Source organism: Pleuronectes platessa, chromosome 2, assembly GCF_947347685.1.
Source record: "Pleuronectes platessa chromosome 2, fPlePla1.1, whole genome shotgun sequence".
Taxonomy (NCBI): Eukaryota; Metazoa; Chordata; class Actinopteri; order Pleuronectiformes; family Pleuronectidae; genus Pleuronectes; species Pleuronectes platessa.
In genome coordinates this window covers 21543748-21566135 of record NC_070627.1, presented here as the reverse complement: position 1 = coordinate 21566135, position 22388 = coordinate 21543748, and the positions used below count along the sequence as shown (strand labels likewise).

The following is a 22388-nucleotide window of genomic DNA, read 5'->3' as shown; positions in this document are numbered from 1 at the left end:
AGTGCAGAGCACCATCAGAATTGTTTTTATAATCCAAAGTGAAAGATGTGACTATGACGTGCACATTTTGTTGAAAGAAGTATCCACGTCACTAATAGAAGATATTATTAGTCAAGAAAATGACTAGGAAAAAGGGATTTGTATACACAAACAATGACACAAGGTTTGATTGAGTTAGATTTAATCCCCTCATGTATGTGTCTTTTCTTTATGTACCATATAAAATTATCATTCACTCTGTATGTCTCCAACAGCTTATCCTGAATTTCCTCCTTCCCTTTTGACTTTTTTTTCCTGGTCCCCCCCCCCCTATATTTACTATTTTCACCGTTTTATCCTGGTCTTATTCCTACAGCTGATTGTATCATTCAACAGTCCTGCACATTCGTAGTTGGTATGGCATAAATACTGTGAAGGGAAACGAGTATAGAAGAGGAGTACTGACAGAGAGGGATCAAGGGAGAGTGTTGTGTTGAAGAGAGTGATAAAGAAAGGAAAATGAGAGTCCAGTGGGTGAAGAGCAAGAGGGACTGGAGCAGGGAGCAGTAAAATGGTTGGAGGAGTAGGGATGAGGGTGTGGGGTGGGGGTTCCTAGCAGTGATTACATTGTCCATCAGGCCACAGGACGGCCGGCATCAGCCCACAGGATTGATGTTTGACAGAATAATTAGAAAACTGTCTCAGCCTGTAATCACTGGAGCTCATCTTGCCGAAGAAGACTTCCATTCGCTCTCTGCCACACATGCCCACACAAGCACATGTACACACACAAACAGGCTAGTCGGAGCCATCTGTGGTTGACTTGTATATGGGACAGTGAGTTGATAGTGCTAAGATGGGAGTATTCCTGTTTATTTAAGGATCTGAAAGAGTTTATCTGCAGAGACTTACCATAGCGGGTTGGCAGAATGAATCGATGTGTGACTGAACACTCCCTAACCCTCCTATAACTCTTTCAGTGCTGTGTCAAAGATCGGCGAGAGGACTATCATGTTTATTAAACAACGGTTAATAACATGATAATAATGCCCACAACATTATGTCACCATTTATTTTTACAGGGCCATATAGATAAAATGTCCAGTGGAAATAATGCAACAGTGTTTGGATTTTTCTTTTGTCTTTGACACTATAATAAACCAAAAAAAATGGACGACATAATGGTGCCCAAAAAGTGAAGCTAAAGCATTTTAATAGTCCCCCAGGTGGCTGTATGCAGTATAGATCATAAAAGCCACCACATCAATGTTAGTGGATGGAACGAGAACCAAACGAGTCAAAATGGATGTCAGATACTATGTTTTCTGTCATTTAAGGTAGTTCTTATCACAATGATTCATACCCAGGTATTGTGTAGCTGGTAAGTTTGGTTTTAATAAGTAATTTGCAAAACAAATGGGGTGGACTGTCAAAATTGACAGCTGAGACTGACTTGCAGTTGGTCGAGTATGTGTATCGGCGGGACCTTGATCCAGCGGCTCCATTCCCGATGGCTCCAAATTTGCAAGATGACAGCGTTCATATCTGTATCCATCTGTATCAGGATATGTTGGCTTTATTTATAGATGGTGAGAGAAAGTGAAAACCATTTCTAAATACAGTCTATGATGTTGGGTGGTAATTAATTGATGAATAATTAATAACAGTTTCATTAAAATAATAAATATATGCTTGTGTACAATTCAACCTCATATTGGCATGCAGACATCTTACTCCACACCCCACTGTGAGATAAAATAATTCTAGTGGTATTCCAGGTGTAGGCATACGTCTTGAATATTGAGATTGAAAGTTAATTTATGACCTTGTGGCAATTGAAGTTAACTTAACAGTCTCGCCAGGAGGTCCACTTAACTGCTCTGGTGCTTTGGATCATATCAAACAGTTTTCCTCAGCAGTTGCAGTGGGCTACTTTCATGTAACTGAAGATGTATAAGAGCACCCAAAAGACTTAATCTGTGTTGTTTTCAAAGTTTTGCCAGTAGTTGATGGAACAACGTGAGCCAGGGAGTCCCAAGCCTATAAAATGTCTTAGCCAATATCGTGTTTTTTCATGACCATTTATTTAATAGAAAGTGATAATTATATAACATATATTTTTCAGTATTATAATCTTAATAATATATTTATATCCAAATTCGACTGTGTATAAATACACCATGCATTCATTCAAAAATTCAAACAGCTTTGCTCCATGCTTTGCTGATGTGAATATGTCTGGCAAAGTTGTCAGGCAACAAGACAGTGAAAAGACAGTAAACTTACTCTATTGGATTTTATACTAAATATCTTAGGCAGCATTATAGGTAAAAGGAACCTGCCAGAAATTATATCAAATAAACAAATGTCAATTGTTTGTTGTTTCAACATATAAAGTGTCTTGTTGTGGAATCAGGTATCTCATACCAGTTGCCATTCTCAGCTAGAAGATGCAGAAAATACATGTGGATTATAGTTTTTAATAAATTTCAACCCAAAAATCGGCTTGAAATAATTTGCATTCGGGAATTTAAAGATTTTTACACATTCCTTTTTATTATTTAACTCTCACCAGGAAAATGATGGATTATCTTTTCCATTGTTGTTACTGGTCTGATCAACAACCGCTCTCCAAATCAAGAAAGCTTGAAGCTCTGAAGGTCATAGGTCTTTATTAGGATAATAGCCCCAGCAGACACCTACAGTTCAAAGGTCACATTATTTGTCCACCTTATGTGCCTCCCCTGACACGTAGCAAGCCCCTAGATGAGACCTCCATCGATCTGGAACGTACTCAGCCTCTCCTTTTTCCTCCTGAGGCTTTTATTGGTTTCTCTAATCCCTTTAATACCTGAGCAAACCCTTAATGGCTAATTTATATGCTGCTCTGTTCTCTGGAGCTCCATCAGAAGTCTGTGGAGCAAAATGTCAGCCTTGGAGCCATTGGCCACCCCCCTCCCAAGAAAGACAACTAAATATCTTCCCTATTAGCATATGCAAGCAGACCACTTCTATATTTGATGAGGCTTGAGGACAAGGAAAAAATGTCATGTAACAGCTCCCACTGCAGCAAAAAAGTGAGCACGCTAACACTCCCAATCAGTATATCGATGTCTGGCTTTTAGAAAATTAAACCTTGATTGTGCCCATCTGTTTCTACCAGATTTGGGTGTTTCTGGCAATTTAGCATGCACATACCCAGACCTCACAGCAGCGGGGGAGGAGGGGATGGAAGACTGGAGTGGAGTGCAAAATATGTCTATTCTATCAATTTCTAAATTACTCATTTAGCCAGAGCTGAGGGGTGTCGAAAAGCAGGCATCGCCTTTCAATAAATGCCTTGTTTCAGTCATTGACGAGGGTGAAAAAGAAATCAGTGGGTTTGTAGAGAGGGGTTCTATAGATAGAGGCGTAGAGGGGGCTGCCAAAGGTTGAGGATGTAATATGAAGATAACCTTTCATTAATCAGAATTACAGCTCGCTGAGGTTATTCCAGTCCTACTAAAGTGCCTCTCAAGCGAAACAGAAAATATTTTTATTTTCTTTATTCACTTGTCATGTGTCCTGTCTTTTTATAATGGCACCAATTGGAAACCTTTTACTTCAGTCCATCTGCAAATTCGATGCTGCTAAGTGTTTTATTTTGTTCTCTGTCATTGCCCATAAGTTTGGTAACATACTGTATGTTGTTTGTACTTGTACTTAAGTCCTCGCCGTGAAAGTCGCACCTGACGACTACGGTTTGCTTGTACGTTTAATTGGCTGCTTTTGCGTTTCCTTACAGCTCTGACAAAACTCCTACTGTCCTGTTAATGAACATTTATTCTTAGAATGTTATTGAGTTGTGTCTCTACCGGACTCTTAATAGGCTTTAAGGAGAAAATGGCAGGAATGCGTTAGAAGGTAGTTCAGTTGAAAAGAGTGAAGAAGCTATGTAAACAGTCAAAGCATTTCCTGTTAGGACAAATTAGTGAGATGACAGGAACACATGACTTCATAGATTTCTCATATCTACACTGGGAATATGTAAAGAAGACTCTGAATACAACTTTATTAATCATAATTATTTCTCTCTATTTGTCTTCTTAATAATGATATGACTCAGTGCTCAGTATGATATAATCAAGAGCAAGTGTTTATTTTCTTTGCTTACTATTTATCAAATTATCTTTAGGTGTTTTTGTGTAGCAGTTGCCCGTAGCTGCACTTACTGTATCTTGTTCCGTGGCTTGGCTCTACACAAGTTAAATGCTAAGTTGTTTATCGATTGTGAAATAAATTTTTCAAAAGGTGAGCGGATGGCATGCACATTTAGACATGCAAATAGTGGGGAGGTGACAAAAGAAGAGGGCTGGGGCAAGGATTTGCCTTGCAAAGCACACCCATCTGCCCTTTCGACGGCTCATTGGCTCCCAAGATCAGGTGCAATCTGAACTGGAATCATTTGGATAATTGACCTTCTGTGTGCATACATTAGAATAAATTCATTTTTATTGGCTATGCAGCATTAGGAACAAAGCAGGAAATGTTGGCTATTTTATATTCAGCTGCTGGTATGTTGTAGCCAGTCTCTGAGATGATTATGTATGCCTTTCCCCAACTATTATGCATTTCTTCAGTTTAATAAAATAATTCTTGAGTAGAGCACAACATAGCTAGAGACACATAAAAGTCAACTTTTTAAGTAAACCTTTAATCTTACTTAGTAAAAGTCTGTTAATGTGAGTGGGTGCATATGAATGTAAATTTATCCTAAAATGTTCTGGTGTGTGGGTGATATTTTGTACATAACTCTCAGATTCTCATGTAAACATGCTGAAGCAGAGTATTCACGCCTGCGTCGTGTTGCTTCCTGTCCACTGAGTTTTTTTCCCCAATCACCATAAATGACCTTGCAAGTGGGGTGAAAGTGCCCACACTGTGTGTCTACGTCAGGCACATGCTGCTCTGAATGTCTCTTTGCTGCCTGATGGACAGCCGTTAACCCTTGGTGAAGGGGTTGAGGAATATTTATGTCTACTTGTCAGCAGTGACTCGACACCCTCCGGGGATGAATAATATGCCTGCCCTACACCGGCTCCAATTGTTGAGTCCAATTCACGGCAAAGTGGTTTGTGTGTGCATGCTGAGGGTGGGGTGTGTGGGCATGTGTCTGCTCATAGGTGTACAGTGTGTGCTTCGCTGCATGTATAGGAAGTGTGTGTGTGTGGGGGGGGGGGGTTCAGGGGCATGGTGATACCCTGATGTGAGCAACGGGAGACAACTTCCACATCCATCACTGACATCTGACAGACCACCCACTCACCGCAGAGGTCTGCATCATGCATTACAACTCTCTATTGCATTGTATCTGTATCTGTTTTCTGTGCATCGCTCCAAAGGCTTAATAACACCCTAAACATAATAAATGCACCTAAAAAATATTGTTTTCCGTGTTTAAAGTTGCTCTCCTTGCATTAATTAAAACCCCAAAACATACATATGTTCCTCAAAAGTACATATTTAGGAACTTTATTCCCAGGAGAAAAAAATTCCTTTGTATTGAAATTACTTGATTGCAACTTGACTCTTTTTCTCATTTATTATTAATACAGCTATCAATATGATAAAACTGTGAAACCCTGCCTCTACATATCCCTACACCACATTTGCTTGATAATGATACTGAATTTATTTCTATTTTACTTGTTTGACTATAATAATAATGAAAGCACAGTTTTTCTATATCATCATAATTGAAATTCCGAATATCTCATAATTCAACGTGCCAACCTAACTTCTGAAACCAGACCTTGATATGATTATAATGGAGTGAAAAACGTATATTCTTTGCAATAGTCTTTATTTCTTAAGAATTTCCTCTGCTGCTTTTAAAATAATTTATTTAAATTCGTAATTCTTAAAAAAACGAGTGTGCACATGAGCAGCAAGTGGTGCATTCATAGCATAACAGTGCCGTGCTACACGTGCACTATCCACCAATGTCCGAGTGTTTTAACAGGTCCTTCAAAACATTCAACAACAAAGTTATCCAAACACTATGCACAGTCAGACTATCTCCATGACAGAGAAAACTAAATATCAGAGTCAGCTTCCAGGGGATCAGGCTCCTCAGGTGAATGAATAAAGTCAGTCAATGACCCTATGAAAAGTCTAATCTATCGATACAAATTTATTTTATCATTGGAATGTCTGTATTTAATTAGTATATACTACTGTGGGAATGTTTCACAACTTTAACCTCTCAAATAATAAAGCAGTCTAGTACAATGCTAGATTTAACACTGTAAGACAGCAGTACATGCAAGATGAACTACAAAACCAAGCGCATCCTCACAAACATTTTCAGTTTAGCCCAAGGCAGCAAACAGTCAGTCTTAAATTCAAACTGTGTGAGAGCTTGTTTTTTTATGGGAATCATAATAATGTAAATGATGACTGGATGTTTTCCCAGTGTGTTGTCAGATTTTCGTTCACGGATACTACACTTTTCTTGAACTTGTCATGTCGTGTCTTGATTGGTCACACGACTTCCACTTGAATGTGCCATTTGCCGATATATAACACCCCCACACAAATTAACTATATGTGAAATAGCTGAGGGCAGCTGAGACTGATGCATCAACACTGTGACGGCATATGGAGACTGAGTGGAGCATTGGCAATCTTTCATTTTAATACATCGACTTTGTGTATTTTCTAATGGCAACTATAAACTCTGTCTCAACTACGTCCAGGGAGATAGTGATCCAAGTTATAAAACACAGATTGCCTCAACAGTCAGAATCTCAGTTGACTTCTATTTACTATCGGCATTTTTCCAAACCATTAGCAACACGCCTGCTGAGCCATCTCCACCATTAGCAGCCACAATCAAGCTCGTGATGTGTTTTCGGCTTGAGTGTTCCTATGACAGGATGCAATGGTAAAACAGACAACGATAACATGTTCACTGGTTTCTTGGGGTCGTTTACTAAAGTGGTAAATACCATTTTATGTCCCGTTACTGATTCACAATAAAGGTCTCTCTGTGGCTCAGCATCAGGCAAGGCAGTTTGACATAGGACATGGCATGGCTTTGGGAGGGGACGTCACAGTTTGGCCTTGATCCATATATACATGTATTGGTAAGCCATATGGCTAAAAACTGTTATACTGAGCTTAGATTGGCCATTTAGCCTAATCCTGCGCTGGCTCAGGCAAAATGACACTTACACAGAAAAAAACTAGCATTATAAGAACAAAAACCAGCTAAAGCAGAAACTACCAATGCTCGTTAAGATCTCCCTGTCGGAAAAGGACATTCATATTTTTAAAATTTTAAATATGATGGCTACATGTGTTAATAGGCAAACCCCAAGTCCCGGTCATATGACTGCAGCAAACACAGAAATGGGTATCCATCAGCTTCCTTTGCTCATATGCTGCGTTTTCACAGAAAAGTCCAAATAAAGGTTAAAAGGAAAAGAGACTAATATCGGGGATATGAGGGAGACATAACACACTGCTCTACTTTTGTCTTTGATCACCATTTTAGACAGTTTTTTTATTGGATTGGTATTCTTTTGCCATTCACACCAGTCCAAATTAAGTCAGTGGCAATGGATGGCAGTGACTGGCAAAAGACGAAGGATTGCAATCATTAAACACCACATGCTGTATGGTTTTTATCTCCCAACTGTCAACACCAACTGCCCCAGACTGGAACAGACTTGAATCCACTTCAAACACCCATTATATCCAAATCATGAGCGGCCCAAATATTGTCAGATTTAGTTTGGCAGTGACTTAATCTCCCACCACAAACATGGCCCTGGTCATATTCTCACTGGGACCATGTCAAAGAAACCTGGCCCATACTCCAACAGGATGGCTGATTCATAACACTGTCTACACATCTCATCCATAACACATCTTCCAAGCTACCCTGTGCAACAACTCTTCACCCGAAACCCCATCTTCTTAACGTCTGAACCTCTCTTGGAATTTGATGATATGAAGAACCTTTCCGTTTTAAACGCATGCAAAGCCCATTGAATCATGGCATGTGATATTGTGCTACTCAAGTAAACCTGAAGCTCAGTGTGTAAAATACTGGCTTACTTATGACAGAGGACAGGTCCAGAATGGTTAGTTACACACAGCTTAGAGGCAGCTGACATGGCCCATGACCCTGCTGCTCACTCACAAGAGAAGGCCAACCTGAAGGACCATCTCCAGGATCCTTGGTCTGGTCACATGGGTTCTGCCAGATCTCACCTTTCCTCATCTCACTCCCTCTCCTTACCTTACTGATGCCTTTGCACAAGCCTCTCTTGGCTGGAGGCAAAGTCATTCTTGCCTTTATTTCGTTTTCCTGGAGTCAGAGGGGCCAGGAGGTAGCTCAATGGTCATGTAGTACTCTTGGGCAGATGTGAGAAGACTAAAGGAGATGTGAGTGTGACATATCGATGCACAGCAGGGTTCACACTGTAAAATAGCACAGTAACCTCGTAGGACATGAGAACGCTGGTCTTATGTGGCTTTAAAAATAATCCCTAAAGCGCTAAGCACAATTTCTTAACTGGATTGTGTATATTTGTCATAACATTAAGTCAATGCAAAGGCTAGACCATTCAAATGGCACATGCAAACATTAGTAAATTAGGTGTATGTACATCGTAAACTTAGTTTAGTGATCACATCTTTACCTCCTCCACATGAAACCTCATCTCCACCAGGGATCGATCAGGCAGGTATCCAGCTGCCTGATGTGGTGGATGTTTTACCGTCAAGTGAAATTTCAGATGCCACTGTCTGTCAAGAGGTGTCTTCGCAAGTGACATGGCCCATCTTTGACATAATGCTCAGTCTGTCTCTCCACACTTCCAAGAAGGGGCTGTCATGCTCCAGCAGGCCAGATAATTATTTGCTTCTTATCCCTCTTTGCCAGGACCAATCCTAGCCCTCAATAGAAGCCAGAGACCGCACCACTTCCCATCACCTCTCTCTCCGTCTCTTTTATTCTCCATCTTCCCTCTTCCATCTGTTTCACTTCGCCTCACTCTCTGACTTCAAGACCCTCTTTTCCCTCAGTCGTCCTTTGTGTCATTCTCTTTCTAGTACCGTATCCTCTCTAAGAATAGATTTGCACAGGCAATATTTCTCCTCGATTTGCCAGAGCAGATGCTCAAAGTAGTAAACACTACATAAAAGATTGCCATATGAGCATCTTTATTACATGGCTTGCATTACTCATTTGATCCTTCCTGCATGTGCGTCAAAGAACACATGACACTGTGCTCTCCCTTCTATTCATAGCATTATCGTGTTGAAAGAAAAACATTTACACAGTGTGAGTTGTTTTCAAAGAATTTAGCTGTCACATCAGTTAAAATAAATCTCGGGAGCCAAGTTCTGTACTGTCGGGTCTGGATACTACTTGACATTTAGCTGTAATGTCAAGTCAAAACCAAAGTTTAAAGTAATCTAAAATAACACACTGACCATAGAAGGTAATCATGGAGAGAAATAGAATAATTGTTTCTTGCCATCAGCAGTCCAGTGATTCCAAGATGTCCGATTAGAGCCAGCAGGCCCTCCTTGATTTGGAAGCCTTGAATGTTAACCTGTGGCCCCAGGGCCGAGTGAAGGGCCCCCAGCAGATTGAAAACAAACAAGGCCTGCCAGCACAGGCTGTGACAGTACAGGCTGTCTCCAGTAGATAAGAGGGAACAATAGCCCTTAATAGGACACAGAGAGACACACACCCATATCAATCCCTGCTTTTTTCCCATTCCTATCTGCTCGCTGGTAACAAAGGAAACAAGATGCTTTCCTCTTCTTCTCTCTCCTGCAGAAGATTAGCAGTGCTTAACAGGGGTATGGGCATGAAAATGTGTATTTGAGTGATAATTCTGCAATGCACGCTTAACTCGTGACAAGAAGCCTTACAGAATGAGAAGGATAACAATGCTTTTATTCCCCCTTTGGTTGAAACTTAGAGGAGAAAAGTACAGCATGTTTGTTTATTATATATTAGTCTATGGAAAGAATATGAAGACTTTCTGAACATGTAATGTTGCTTTCCGTTGTTATCTTCATGTTTCATTCTGTTCAGATGACTATCAACGTATAATTTGCCAATTTTATACTAAGACCTTGTGTCTACGATAATAGCTCACATGTTTTGTCAAACATGAATCCAAGCCACGTTTCATGAAAACTTGAGTGGGTATATACAGCAGTATAATTCAAGGCCACGTGAGCATTTCAAATTCTCTGGGTTACATTTCTTTTTTGTCCTAAATGCAGTTAGTGGGGCGTATAATAGAAGGCAGAAAATCCTGTTTCTCCTGTGAAGGCCCTTTTTTGACTTTGACGTAAAAAAGCCTAGGCTGGGTATCGCACTGCCGGCAGCAACGATCGTATATTGTAAAATTTGATAAATTTTGCCGTCACCCAGGTAGAAAGCACTGGCTCATGCTGTAACACTGCCTGAAAGAACACACAAAGATACTCTAAAAAGGGTAAGTTGGCACGGTATACCTGATGCCTTTATGCTGAGCTCTGATGAAAGAAATCCACCCTGCCGCCAGGTTAGCTCACCTGAAATGAATGCCTTGAAGGAAAGAGCCTGATATTGGTTCTGTGACAGGAGGTAAAATGCTACTGAGTGTGATGTTGGAGATTTTAGATGGATTGAAGTGTGCAATGCTTTTTCATACCTTAAGGCTGGATTTCTGAGATGCTGAGAGCTGAATGGAGCAGAGCAGAGTTGGACTTTTGATTGTAAATGGCTTCAAACCAAGGGGACTTACCTTAAATTGAGCTTCAATTCTTTCGGCCGGTTCTTTCAGTTTGTCATTTTGTCGTTTTAACCCTGTATAAACCAAAAAGAAGCAATATATTTTATTACTATACCATGGAAGGACCAAAGCCTGTATTACATACAAGAAATAAATGAGCCATACTCAAAGTGAGAACATATTTATATATACATATATATCCACAAATACGCTCTTTTTTTTGAGTGGTGTTGCAGGTCTGGATCTGTGATTTTCATTTGGAATAGACAAAAGCGGTATAACTTTATGACAAAACACCTGCTCATTTTGGTTGTGGGTTGGTGCAGGGGAAACGATGTCTCCTAGGCTGCACATTCGCTACTAAACCTAAACCTGAGAAACTATATGGAATAAGAAAACAAACTCTCAGCGAAATGCAACTCGGTTCTCAACACATCCATATTTCTATAAACTGCATTTACTTCTGTGCCAAGCAGCATAAATCATGCCTTATGTATCATTAATATACATCGGTGTCAATAGGAGATGCATGAATGGAAGAAATATGGTTCTTCCCAATAGAGGCAGAGTTGAAAAATGGGCTGCAGATAGAGGCGAGAATGGAACTCTATATTGAGGCAGCAAAAAGCCATCTAAATCTCTGCTGCCCCCTAGTGGGGACCAGCCAATGGTCTGTGTGTGAGTGTGGGTGAGAGAGAGAGATAGAGAGAGACAGCGGGAACCAATTCAACCCTTCGTCTACCTAGTTGTCTTTTTGCAAAAACGTGGCATCTCGTAATTTATAATGATATATATATATATATATATTATATATATATAATAATTGAACTTTAGGAGCACTATTTATATATTGTAGAATACATTCTTCTGTCTCCACATTCCACTTTGCATGTGTTGTTGATTCAAGGATAAACCAGTAAATAGTTTTTGCTCTCTTTTGTGCATGTACAGTTTTTATATTTTTGTTGTTATTCATGAAAATCAATATTGTATTGCTATTACAATATTAAGCTATTTAATCAATTGCAGATCAGTGATGTTCAGGCTAAAAGATGTGGTCAGTTGTAATTGACTGTGTACAAATTATTATGGCAGCAGCAGTGTTGACTTTGTGCCTGTGCTATGAGCCACACCTGCACAGGGCAGTGGCTGTGAAGAAGCATGCACTCACACGTGTGCCCTCAGGCAGCAGAGAATATAGATTAATATACACACACATATAATGAACCGCAGATCGTACCGCACAGGCTGTCAGACAATTTTCACACTTTTACTTCCACACCAATTAGATGGAAGAATATATATTTCTGATATAATTGATTTCTTGAGAGTGGGAATGTAGCTTCTTTCGACAGAGCATTTTCTTCTATAGTGGGACTAACAGGGGAGTGTGTGTGTATCTACAGTACATCTGACTTCGCACCACGAAGCTGTGATCACCCACGGTCCTACCTGCTGGGTTTGCCAGTGCAGGGCGTTCACATCGGTGGCTGCAGTTACATGCACATTTTTTCATTCTGATTGAAGTTTTCAGGTCAACTGTTTACGTATCTATCTCTTATTCTGCTTTTTGCTGAAAAAAAGCTTGCTCCTCTTGTGTAAATGCTGTTGACAGTTTTTACTCAATATTATCTGTTGTGTGTTTTTGTGTTTCACCTTATCTGGCAAATAAATAACTTAGTTCATGTTTGAAGATACCTAGGTGTGTTTTAAGAGGGGCATACGAGTTTTGTTATATTCAGAAAGGAAACCCGATGTAAGCATGTCAGCAGAACTGCATTGAACATGTTAACAATATATTCAACCTGGATGGATCTGAAGGGGGATGGAGAATTTTTTTTTTCTTGGGGGGGGGGGGGGGGGTTGGGTACGAGCTGGGTGAGACGGGGACAGGTAGGGGTTTCAGATATAGGGATGTGCTTTTGTAGCCAACCCCTGTTCAACTTTTTCTTCCCGTTCTTTTTGTTTGTCTTTTTTTTTCCTCATTCATTTTTTGTGTCCTCAGTCCGCTCTGTCTCCTCCTCCACCGCCTCACCGTCTTTGTTCTCCATCTTTTTATCTTTTTGAGTCTTGTTCTTCCCCGGTTTTACTTTTTGAATCCTCTTCTCCTCCAGTTCTTTTTGTACTCTCTGAGCCAGCTTCTGTCACCTTCAGTGCATCACACTTGCTTTTCCACTTCTTCTTGACTCCTCTTTACTTCACTTTCTTTTGACTGAGGACGGTCAGCCAGCCTTATGTACTCTTTTTTTGCGAGCCAGCCTCTTTCTTATGACTGTTTTTGGGGAGCTTATTGCTCCATCTGCTGCCATCCATTTTCCAGCAGGTTAACTTGCTCTATTAGAGCCTTGTTTTCCTCTGTGAGACATGAACTCTGCAATAAAAGAGTAGAGAACATCTCTGAGGCCCTGTACATCAGTGTTTTGAGGGAACTGGTCAATGTACTGCAGCCCGTCTGTTCTTCCTTGGCCCATGCGCGGCCCTAAACTGTATTTTATTTTCTACTGTCCCTTAACCATGATCTTTAAGTAACCCAGTGGATGTGACCTATAAATGTCTACAACACTGCTTAACATACAAAATATTTGAAATTACAAATTGTTGTGAAATGCTAACAGCACTGAATGACAATTGTGTGTTTTTAAATTGTTACATTTACATCTGATATGTTGAAGACCCATTTATGCATTGGAAATACTTCCTGTCCTATCTCTCTAATATTAAGAAGTGTGTGTATTTTTTCGAGCTGAAAGCTGCTGTAACAAAGTCCTACCCTATTTATGTACTGCGTATTTATTTTTCCAACACCTATTATTATTATTATTATTATTATTATTATTATTATTATTATTATATATTATTATTGAATCAAGGATTCGGTTCTGCTTCCCACTTTGAGACTTCAAGACACAAGAGGGAGGGCAACTGTCTATCACAAACGGCTCACGTTCACTGTGTAAGGAGCCAGCCATTTCTTTTTTTGGATGGCAGATTTCACCACTTCATAAACTGCAAATCATTCTCTCCCATTTTGTTCTATTACCACTTGTTTCTACACGCTTTTCGTGACTGCACATGTAATTTAATTTGGTACGCTGTACACTGTTTACAGACTGACTAGTTTCTTTCATGACACGAGTCGAACACTTTTCCAGGCATACATCCGCCAAGGCCAGTCAACAGTCGACTTATGAAACCAAATTCACTAGAACCAGATATTTATTTGATTTTGCACAAAAGTAGTTATTCGTATCCTAAACATTACTGTTTTTTTCCCATTAAGATATATAAGTTACTGTAAAAAAAAGAAAACATTCAATCTCACAATCACAAAAAAAAAAACTGAAAAAGAATGCCTGGATCCGAACCCTGATATGGATCTATACCAAAGTTTAATGAGAACCCCTCATCTCTTCTTATCACTTGAAATCTGAATTTTCCATGTAAACATCCTGTTTGTGCTCAGTTGCATTTGCAGCTACTGTCTTATTCTTCCTCTCTGTCTTTGCGAACCTCATCCCATCCCCAAGACGATGTATCGGCATGAAACAGTTCTCAGTGTTGACCCAACAGCTTGCTCAATTTCCTCGCACGGCGCCTGAATCTTTATGCCTTCTGCCTGTGTTTGTTTTGGTGCTCTCTCCTGGTCTTGTGTCACTCTCTCTGCTGTTTATAAGGAGATGCTCATTTGGATAGCATGTAGAGGACAATGTCATGGCTGTCGCTCTAATAGCTCTACAAGTCCTTGATCTTCTCTCCCTGTAAACATCATTACCACACACTGAAAACATACACATTCACAGCAGGCCTGCATACACACACACGAACCCACACGCACACAAGCTGCTCATCCAAATCGGCGCTAACAGATTAGCAGTGATTATAAACAAACATGGGGGATTAATCCTGTGTGCTCTCAGTCTACTTTTCCACTGAGCTAGCCAGGGTAATTACCAAGTGCTAGATTGTTAGTGTAACCACACACACCACACACACACACACACACACACAAACACACTGCCTGCTTCACTACCAAGTGATATCAGTTTCATACTTATTTTGAAAGAAAGTTGAAAATGTCTTTTATAAAAAAGCAGCAGCTTAAGTGACCATAATACCAGCAGTTAGGTTGTTTGGCACAATTTCAAAAACTTAAAGGTATGCACTCAGTTAGCTGTTTGAGAAATGTGGACTTACTTTTAGAGAATGAGGTCAAGAACTGACGACTTGACCTTCTGACCAATGTGTGTGTACTTGATTGGGTTCTATGCTTGTAGGCAGTCGTATTATTTTTTTCAACACACAAGGTATGTAAATCAGTTATAAAGGCTAAATATGATGCATGGCTCAGCTACGTTAAAGGGTTTGAAAACCAGCCAGGTTTGCAGCTGCTGTTGTTTGTCTTGTCACCACTTCCCATAGAAATATTGCTTTCTAATTTGGCTCCAGTGTTGCCTCTTTCTTTTGCTGCTGGCCTCTTCACTTCAACAATTTATTGCTTTATCCTGCCTCCATTGTGACAGTGTTGTATCGCCTCGGGTGCATAGCCTCTGGGTGCATGACCCATTGTACACAAGGTTGGTGGTGAGGCTGCTCCACTGGATGTATAGAGAGATTTGAGTCTTGAAACTGTTTTTGCACCAATGCGATAAAAGGTCCTACAACAATATTTGAGCAGATACTGCAAATGTTATTATTATAATGTTGCAAATGATTTGGCTAATCATTGACCGCTGTGTTATTAGTTTGGGAGTTCGTCAACTCCCCACAGTTTTTTTGGGCACTGTGATTTTTAGCATCACAACCCTGTTCTGATATGCTTGAATGATATTATTGAATTTTCCTTCTGCGACACTTGTGTTAAATCCTATCCTTCCTTCTTCTTTCACAGGTAGAGGCCATACTGGTCAACATTTTTGGTGGGATCGTCAACTGTGCCATCATCGCCAACGGCATCACCAAAGCTTGTCGAGAGTTGGAGCTGAAGGTGCCTCTGGTGGTCAGGCTTGAAGGTACGAGAACAAAAGTACTTCATGTGTGCGTTCACACGTACACACTCACACATTTAGGCATGTTCTGTTAGTTGTTAAGTTGAATTGAAGTCTGATACTTTTATTTTAACATGTAAGTATCAGACCTTTTTGGACTTGTTGCTGGGATAAGTGCAATGAATCCTGGGATATGTTGACCTGAGATGGATCCTTCTAGAGTCTGTGTTCCTTTGGGATGAAAGGATGCATTTTTCTGCTGTATTTGAAGGAGCCTTTAAAATGGAACAGCTTAGATGCATCCCATTTGGCCTTCAAGCACAGCCTCTGTTGGAGGTCGCCCCTGACCTGAGACACAACAAGTCTCAAGACCAAGTGCGTCTTCAAATGGGTCTTTTTCAATAGCTCTTATTATTACCCTGACCTTCCTGACCTTGTTCGCCACCATAACAAATATGGCCATGGCATAAAAGCACAAGTCAATAATGACTCATTTTCTGTTACTGAGGTGACAAATGTATATGATTTATTGCCACTTAGGTGTTGCTGTTAGAGAGCAGGGTTAATGCTCCTCGTTCCCACCTTGTTTCAAACTTTGGAGCCATTTGATTACAACTGCTGTGTTTCCTGGGTCCTATCCATCTTCTTTTGGTTCAGTGTCCCAGTCAGAACAGCAGTGAATTTCTCATACGTGTCATATTCTGCCGCACCCATCATTAGCGGCAGAAGAATACACTAGAGTCGACACTGATTGTCTCACCCCTCACCTGTAAATGCTAATGAAATGTGTGTGTGAGTGTGGTGGCATCGGTGACTCCCAGAGGCAAGGGGCCAGTTGGTGGTTAGCTTAATTGTCAAGATCCTGCTGAGTAGTGTGTCCAAAGCATAGAGAAGGGGGAGGTGTGTGTGTGTGTGTGTGTGTGTGTGTGTGTGTGTGTGTGTGTGTGTGTGTGTGTGTGTGTGTGTGTGTGTGTGTGTGTGTGTGTGTGTGTGTGTGTGTGTGTGTGTGTGTGTGTGTGTGTGTGTGTGTGTGTGTGTGTGTGTGTGAGCTCTCTGCACTTATTACTCTATGTCCTCACTGCTAATATGGTTTGTAGGTCAGGTCGTGGAAGATGTTTCTGTGCAGCTGAGGTAAAGTAGTGTAGGATGAATGTGGCTGTTCAGAGCTCAATAGAGGGGGAAAGTTAAGTTGTCAGATTCACTCTTCAACTTTAAAGTTAGGGAGGTTGTGAACAAACTCAATGTGCGATCTGTCTGACTAAGGCCGACGCAATACACATCTCGATATGCAGCAGACAGTCCAATAGATATGAAGCAGTTACTAATGCAACACATCTTCTTTGGAGTGGCCTGCTGGGGCAGCAGCATCTCGACAGCCGACAGGAAGAGACTTTACAAGCTCATCAGGAAGGCCAGCAGTGTGCTGGGGTGTCCACTGGATACGGTGGAGGTGGTAGGAGACAGGAGGATGGTTGCTAAGCTATCCTCCCTGATGGACAACTCCTCCCACCCCATGCAGGACACCCTGGCAGCTCTAAACAGCTCCTTTAGCCACCGGCTGATTCACCCCCGGTGTGTGAGGGAGAGGCACCGCAGGTCCTTCCTTCCTGCTGCTGTCAGACTGTACAACCAGCTGTGATCCCATTGAACACGCAACACAATTTGTGCAATTTGTGCAATTTATTTAATTATTTAATTGTATTATTTAATTGTATTATTTAGTTGTTCTACTACTTACTATTTATTTACTTATTTACTATTTACTTTTTTGGCTCATTGTTGTTTTTGTTTCTTACTATGTTGTTTTGCTCTTTCTTCTGCTCTTGTTGCACTGTACCTGCGCTGCTGCTGTAAACCCTCACATATCCCCACTGTGGGACTATTAAAGGATTCTAATAATAATAATTTTAGGCCCATTGTGATGCAGTGCGATTCACCATAGATGGATTCAACACAATGCAACACAACGAGACACTATGCAATGCAAGCAAATTTGATGGCAGGCAAGTCAAAATGGAACAGTTTTATTCTATTTCATTAGTAGACAGCAAATCCTAAATTAACTTTTTGACTGAATATATCTATCTGTCAAAGTAGATGCATTAAAAAGTATATTGAATATGTATACAGAAATATGAAATATTTAACATTTCAGGTGCACTGGAAGTTAAATTATTATAAGGGTGTTGCAGAATCAAGCTCTCAGAAAGTCACAACACAAACAAAAAAGAACTGGGAGCAAGTTGAAATATGTAAGTTTTGTTTTTGTTAACTAGCACGAGCAAATAATTATGAATGCATCATAAATGTATGATCCTGATGGCAAAAATAAGTGAATGTCCCAGTTCTGAGGCCAAAAAAGGATTATCTTTTGACAGCGATCAGCATCGTTTTCTGATGTGTGATGTTCAAACACTCAAGGTGCAAAATATGTAACTGTGAAATCTCTAGCCACCTCTATGTCTTCATATTGCTTATTGAGCACACGGCTAAACATAGAGTAGTGTGAGGTGAGTGCACCACTGCTGTTTTGTGTCACTGTAGAACAGATTCTATTGGCAATTATAACAGAACCTTTATTAGTCACCACACATTTCTCATACTGGACCATGTAATTGAACCTGACGCGCAGAAAGGCTGCGTCCAGAGGGTCACTGCTGGTGGTCGGTCCAACCACATTTTCCTGGCCCGGGTCTAATCCAAGCTTTAGCTGTGGGTCATTACATCCTGGGCTGCAGTCTCGTGGAGTAGATTGGTTCAGAATCAATCAGCTCAGCTTGCTAGGCTGAGTGCAGTGCAGAAAGAACGGCCCAGCGCTCTTCAACGGGATCAGGATGGATTAACTGGCACACTTTTAATTGGGGAGGCTCTTTTCAAATGCCTGGGCTGATTACATTTGGGTCATCCCTTTACAAATCAACAGAGGCATCCTGACTGACCATCTTGGATTTGCTTCATACTAAATAATGTAATTGTGCCCAGCAATTAAATTCAGCTCGTATCTTCTTCAGATATGGAGGCTTTTTAAAATGGCTTGTTGACCTGAGAAATGAGTGTTGCCAAAAAAATTGCTCCATAATTTCCAAGTCATTACTTTAGTATAGTTTTGTTTATGTTGTTAATGTTGCAGTCAATTGTTCTACATCATTAAATATCTCTAACTTGTTAAGCCTATAGTTGTTTATTTAATATGACTGATCCACGTTAAAAAATTATATACAAACGGGCTTTCATATCTACTAGGTGCATGTCTGAAAGAATACAACATTTCGGATTCATGAAGCATTAAAATGAACACACACCTATATTTCAATGGTATATTTCCCAGTATGACTAATTCTAAACTCAAAACAGTCATTCCACTGTAAAAGGCATATCTTAAATATTCATCACATACAATAAGAAGTTAGAACATTGAACCAAACTTGCTCTGTAAACTTGTATTTACATAGCCACATGCTTCTGTCCCTTGTGTTTCCATCTCTGCATATTCACTTATTCTTTTTAGCAACACAGACCATGACATGTCAAACACTCAAGCACAAGAGGGACATGTGAAAACAGTGAGTCAGTGACACGCTATCAAACACCATAAACATGTCTTATAGATGCTTATTTGGTTTAATTAGTTATAAGTATTAAGTCTTGGTTGTGGCCTGACAGTCTAACTAAAATTCACCTCTCCTGTAAGATCCAGAAGGTCCACTCGTGTCCATCCACTGTAAATTGACGCAACATTTCAAGAACAGACAGGAAATATAGACACTTGCCCACAGACTTGTTTAAGGTGTGATAAGGAGAGTTCCCTGAGGAAGTACTGCACTGCCCCCTTTGGCCACAGTGTGAACATGGACATACTTCACTGTTCTCTGACGATGCAGTCTTCCACTGAGGAGAGGAAATAAAAATAGAAATACAGGTGCCTACATTCACTTTACTCTGCTCCCCAGCCTTTTGATTTACTGAGCCATCTCACCAGTGTCTTTTCAACCAGGAGGCTGATTTCTTCCTAAAACGAGATATGGCCATTTTGTAATTACAAGCAGATACAAGATCCGGATGTAAGATTTAAATGTCTAATCACTCCTGACTCTGTTACTACATTAAACTTTATTAGGCATTGGCTGCAGCCGTATACACACAAATACACATATTTTTGTCTAAATTTAATAAAGGGTTTCTGTCGCCTTTGTGACTCATGAGAATGAAAGCTTCACATTCACAAATTCCTAAAGCAGTTATGTAATTCGTTAACACAAGTTTCTTAGTTAACACTGATTGAAAGCTATATAAAGTGTATAAACTGTTGTTTAAATCTAATATAGTCTAATATAATGTGCGTCACTCACTAACAACAGTCTAGACAGCGTAGGAAACATGAAAACTCTGATTAATGAATGGCTAGCACATCAAAAGAGAAAAAAAAACATCTGCACTGTTTAGGCGTCTCCTGCTCTGCCTGCTAATGAGAAGCATTTGATGTTTGACACAGGATGAGGGAGGGAGGAGCAGACCTCATCCATTTTTGGCTGTGAAGGAAAAACACTCACTGTTTGCTGCTGATTATCGTTAGGATTAATAATCAAAGTCAGGACGAGAAAGTGTTTTTAAACCAATTATTTGAGGTAACTTGGGTTGCATCTTTTTCTCCTCCAGGGTATTAAGTGATATGATGGACCTTTTTTAATTTGAATTTTTATCTATATCAGCTGTTGTAATCATCTAGGTCTTCATCAGGTAATCTACTATCAGACTAGTTTGGAGTGTTGGTATAAAATAACTGTAGATTAAGAATTACAGTAGTGGAGATAGAAAAGAAAAAAGCCAAATGAGATTCTCCCTCATCTGTTTCAAACTAACTTCATTAGCAGCCACACTGCACTGCTCAACAAAATGAAAACAAGCTATGTAAATTTAAACTGGCCAAAAATATTCCTAATTGAATTGATATAAAGCTAATTATAAAGTCAAATTGGTTATGATTTGCCTTTTTTCTCTCAATCTAATGAAGCATCTTTTGCACAGGTCCTGCACTCAAGGCTAGTCTAAGGATACAGTACATCAGCTCTACTACGTTTGAAAAAGCATCAAATCTACTTGCTGATTGGGTCTTTTCAGTCACGATGTAGCCTTCACTGATTTTGTCAGGTACAAACCACATGATCGCCTTGGCTACCAGTGTTGAACGCAGCATGTATAATCAATTACAATCGTTATTTACCTCATTGTCTTTGCTAACAGCTGTTGTGCAATCAAATTCTGCATTTTACAATGATGCCAACTGCTGTCATGTGAAGGAGACAAGCTACTTTTTGAGGAAACTGTGATAAGTTCTAAGTCCCGGATGCCCATGCCTTCCTGTTTATGTCTGCATGCAAGCAGGGGCAGTGTTTGAGAGCAGTCACATGATTTGCCTTTTCAGCGATGCTAGAATGGGTTGTTTAGTTTAGTAGTATGTCATCAAAATGACTCTGCAACGTCACTAACATAACAATATGCGGTAAAAATGTACTAACATTAGCTTCTAGGCAGACGAACGATTAAAATCGGTCAAGAGTTGAAATATCTCTTGTGCGCACCAGCCCTAAGATATCAAGCTTTGCATCCTTTCTTCTCTTAGGACACACAAACACATACACATATACTGGCAGAGTCTATGTCAGACTCCCATCAGACTTGACCTTGTTCAGACAGAATTCGTCACTATTTGACAAACTGCAGCATCGACACAAATTCCTCCAGCTCAACTCTCTGGCTCAGCCCCAAACCCCATTATCCTGTTGAAGTATGGTGGCCTGCAATTGACGAACACATTAAAGTGACATTTAACAATGGTCACAAGTCAGCTTGCTAATTAGAGCAGAGATCCAACATAAATGTTGGTGGCAATACATCTAAAAACAATGGGCGCTGCCTGGTCTCTTGTTTTGGCCAGAAGTATGACATCCAGAGATCCAACCTGCTTTAGGGATTAACAAGTCAGTGGTACTTATGAGTAACCCTGTCTAACCCTGGAGATTGTATATATATTATGCTTGTACTATTTAAGACCTTTTTTACCTTTTTACATTTAATCCGCATGAATTTCACATTAAAATAAAAGGTGTTTTGTGTGCCTTTTCATTTATGCATACGTTATGTCCCTACTGAGGCTGTGAGTAGGTCTCTGGCAGCACCTAGTGGTTGCAGGTGAACACACACATTCATATGCTCGGCATACTCTACACTGAGGCTATCACGCACACCCACCCCAACACGCACACACATAGTGGTGCTGTATCCAGCTGGGCTCTGTCCTTGCCTCTGCTGCTGTGAGCTATCAGTGCTCCCTACTGCTCACAGTGGAACTGCAGTCAGCCCACACACACACACACACACACACACACACACATGCATCTCTTCTTTCTCACTCCCACAGAGGTGTGAGTCCCTCATACACCACATGGAAAACACAGGTAACATGAATGCAGTATTGTGTGAGCATTGCCAAAAACACTTTATCTGCTCATGAATATAAATGGAATGAAAACATATATAAACTGCATGTGTTGCTCATTTTCTTTCAGTGTGCGTTTTAGTCTTTTCAGATTATCTTTTTGCATTATGTATCAGCTGTGGACTTCTCCTGTTGTTTCAA

General features: G+C 40.2%; 1 protein-coding gene across 1 annotated transcript in view; it reads left to right on the top strand.

Moving 5' to 3' along the window:
• The window catches only part of suclg2 (succinate-CoA ligase GDP-forming subunit beta), an 84265-nt gene that overhangs the window by 59173 nt on the left and 2704 nt on the right, over positions 1-22388 (top strand). The window contains exon 10 of the mRNA XM_053442613.1: positions 15655-15775. Within this exon, the coding sequence (XP_053298588.1) occupies positions 15655-15775 (121 nt within the window). The remainder of the gene's footprint in view (positions 1-15654; positions 15776-22388) is intronic.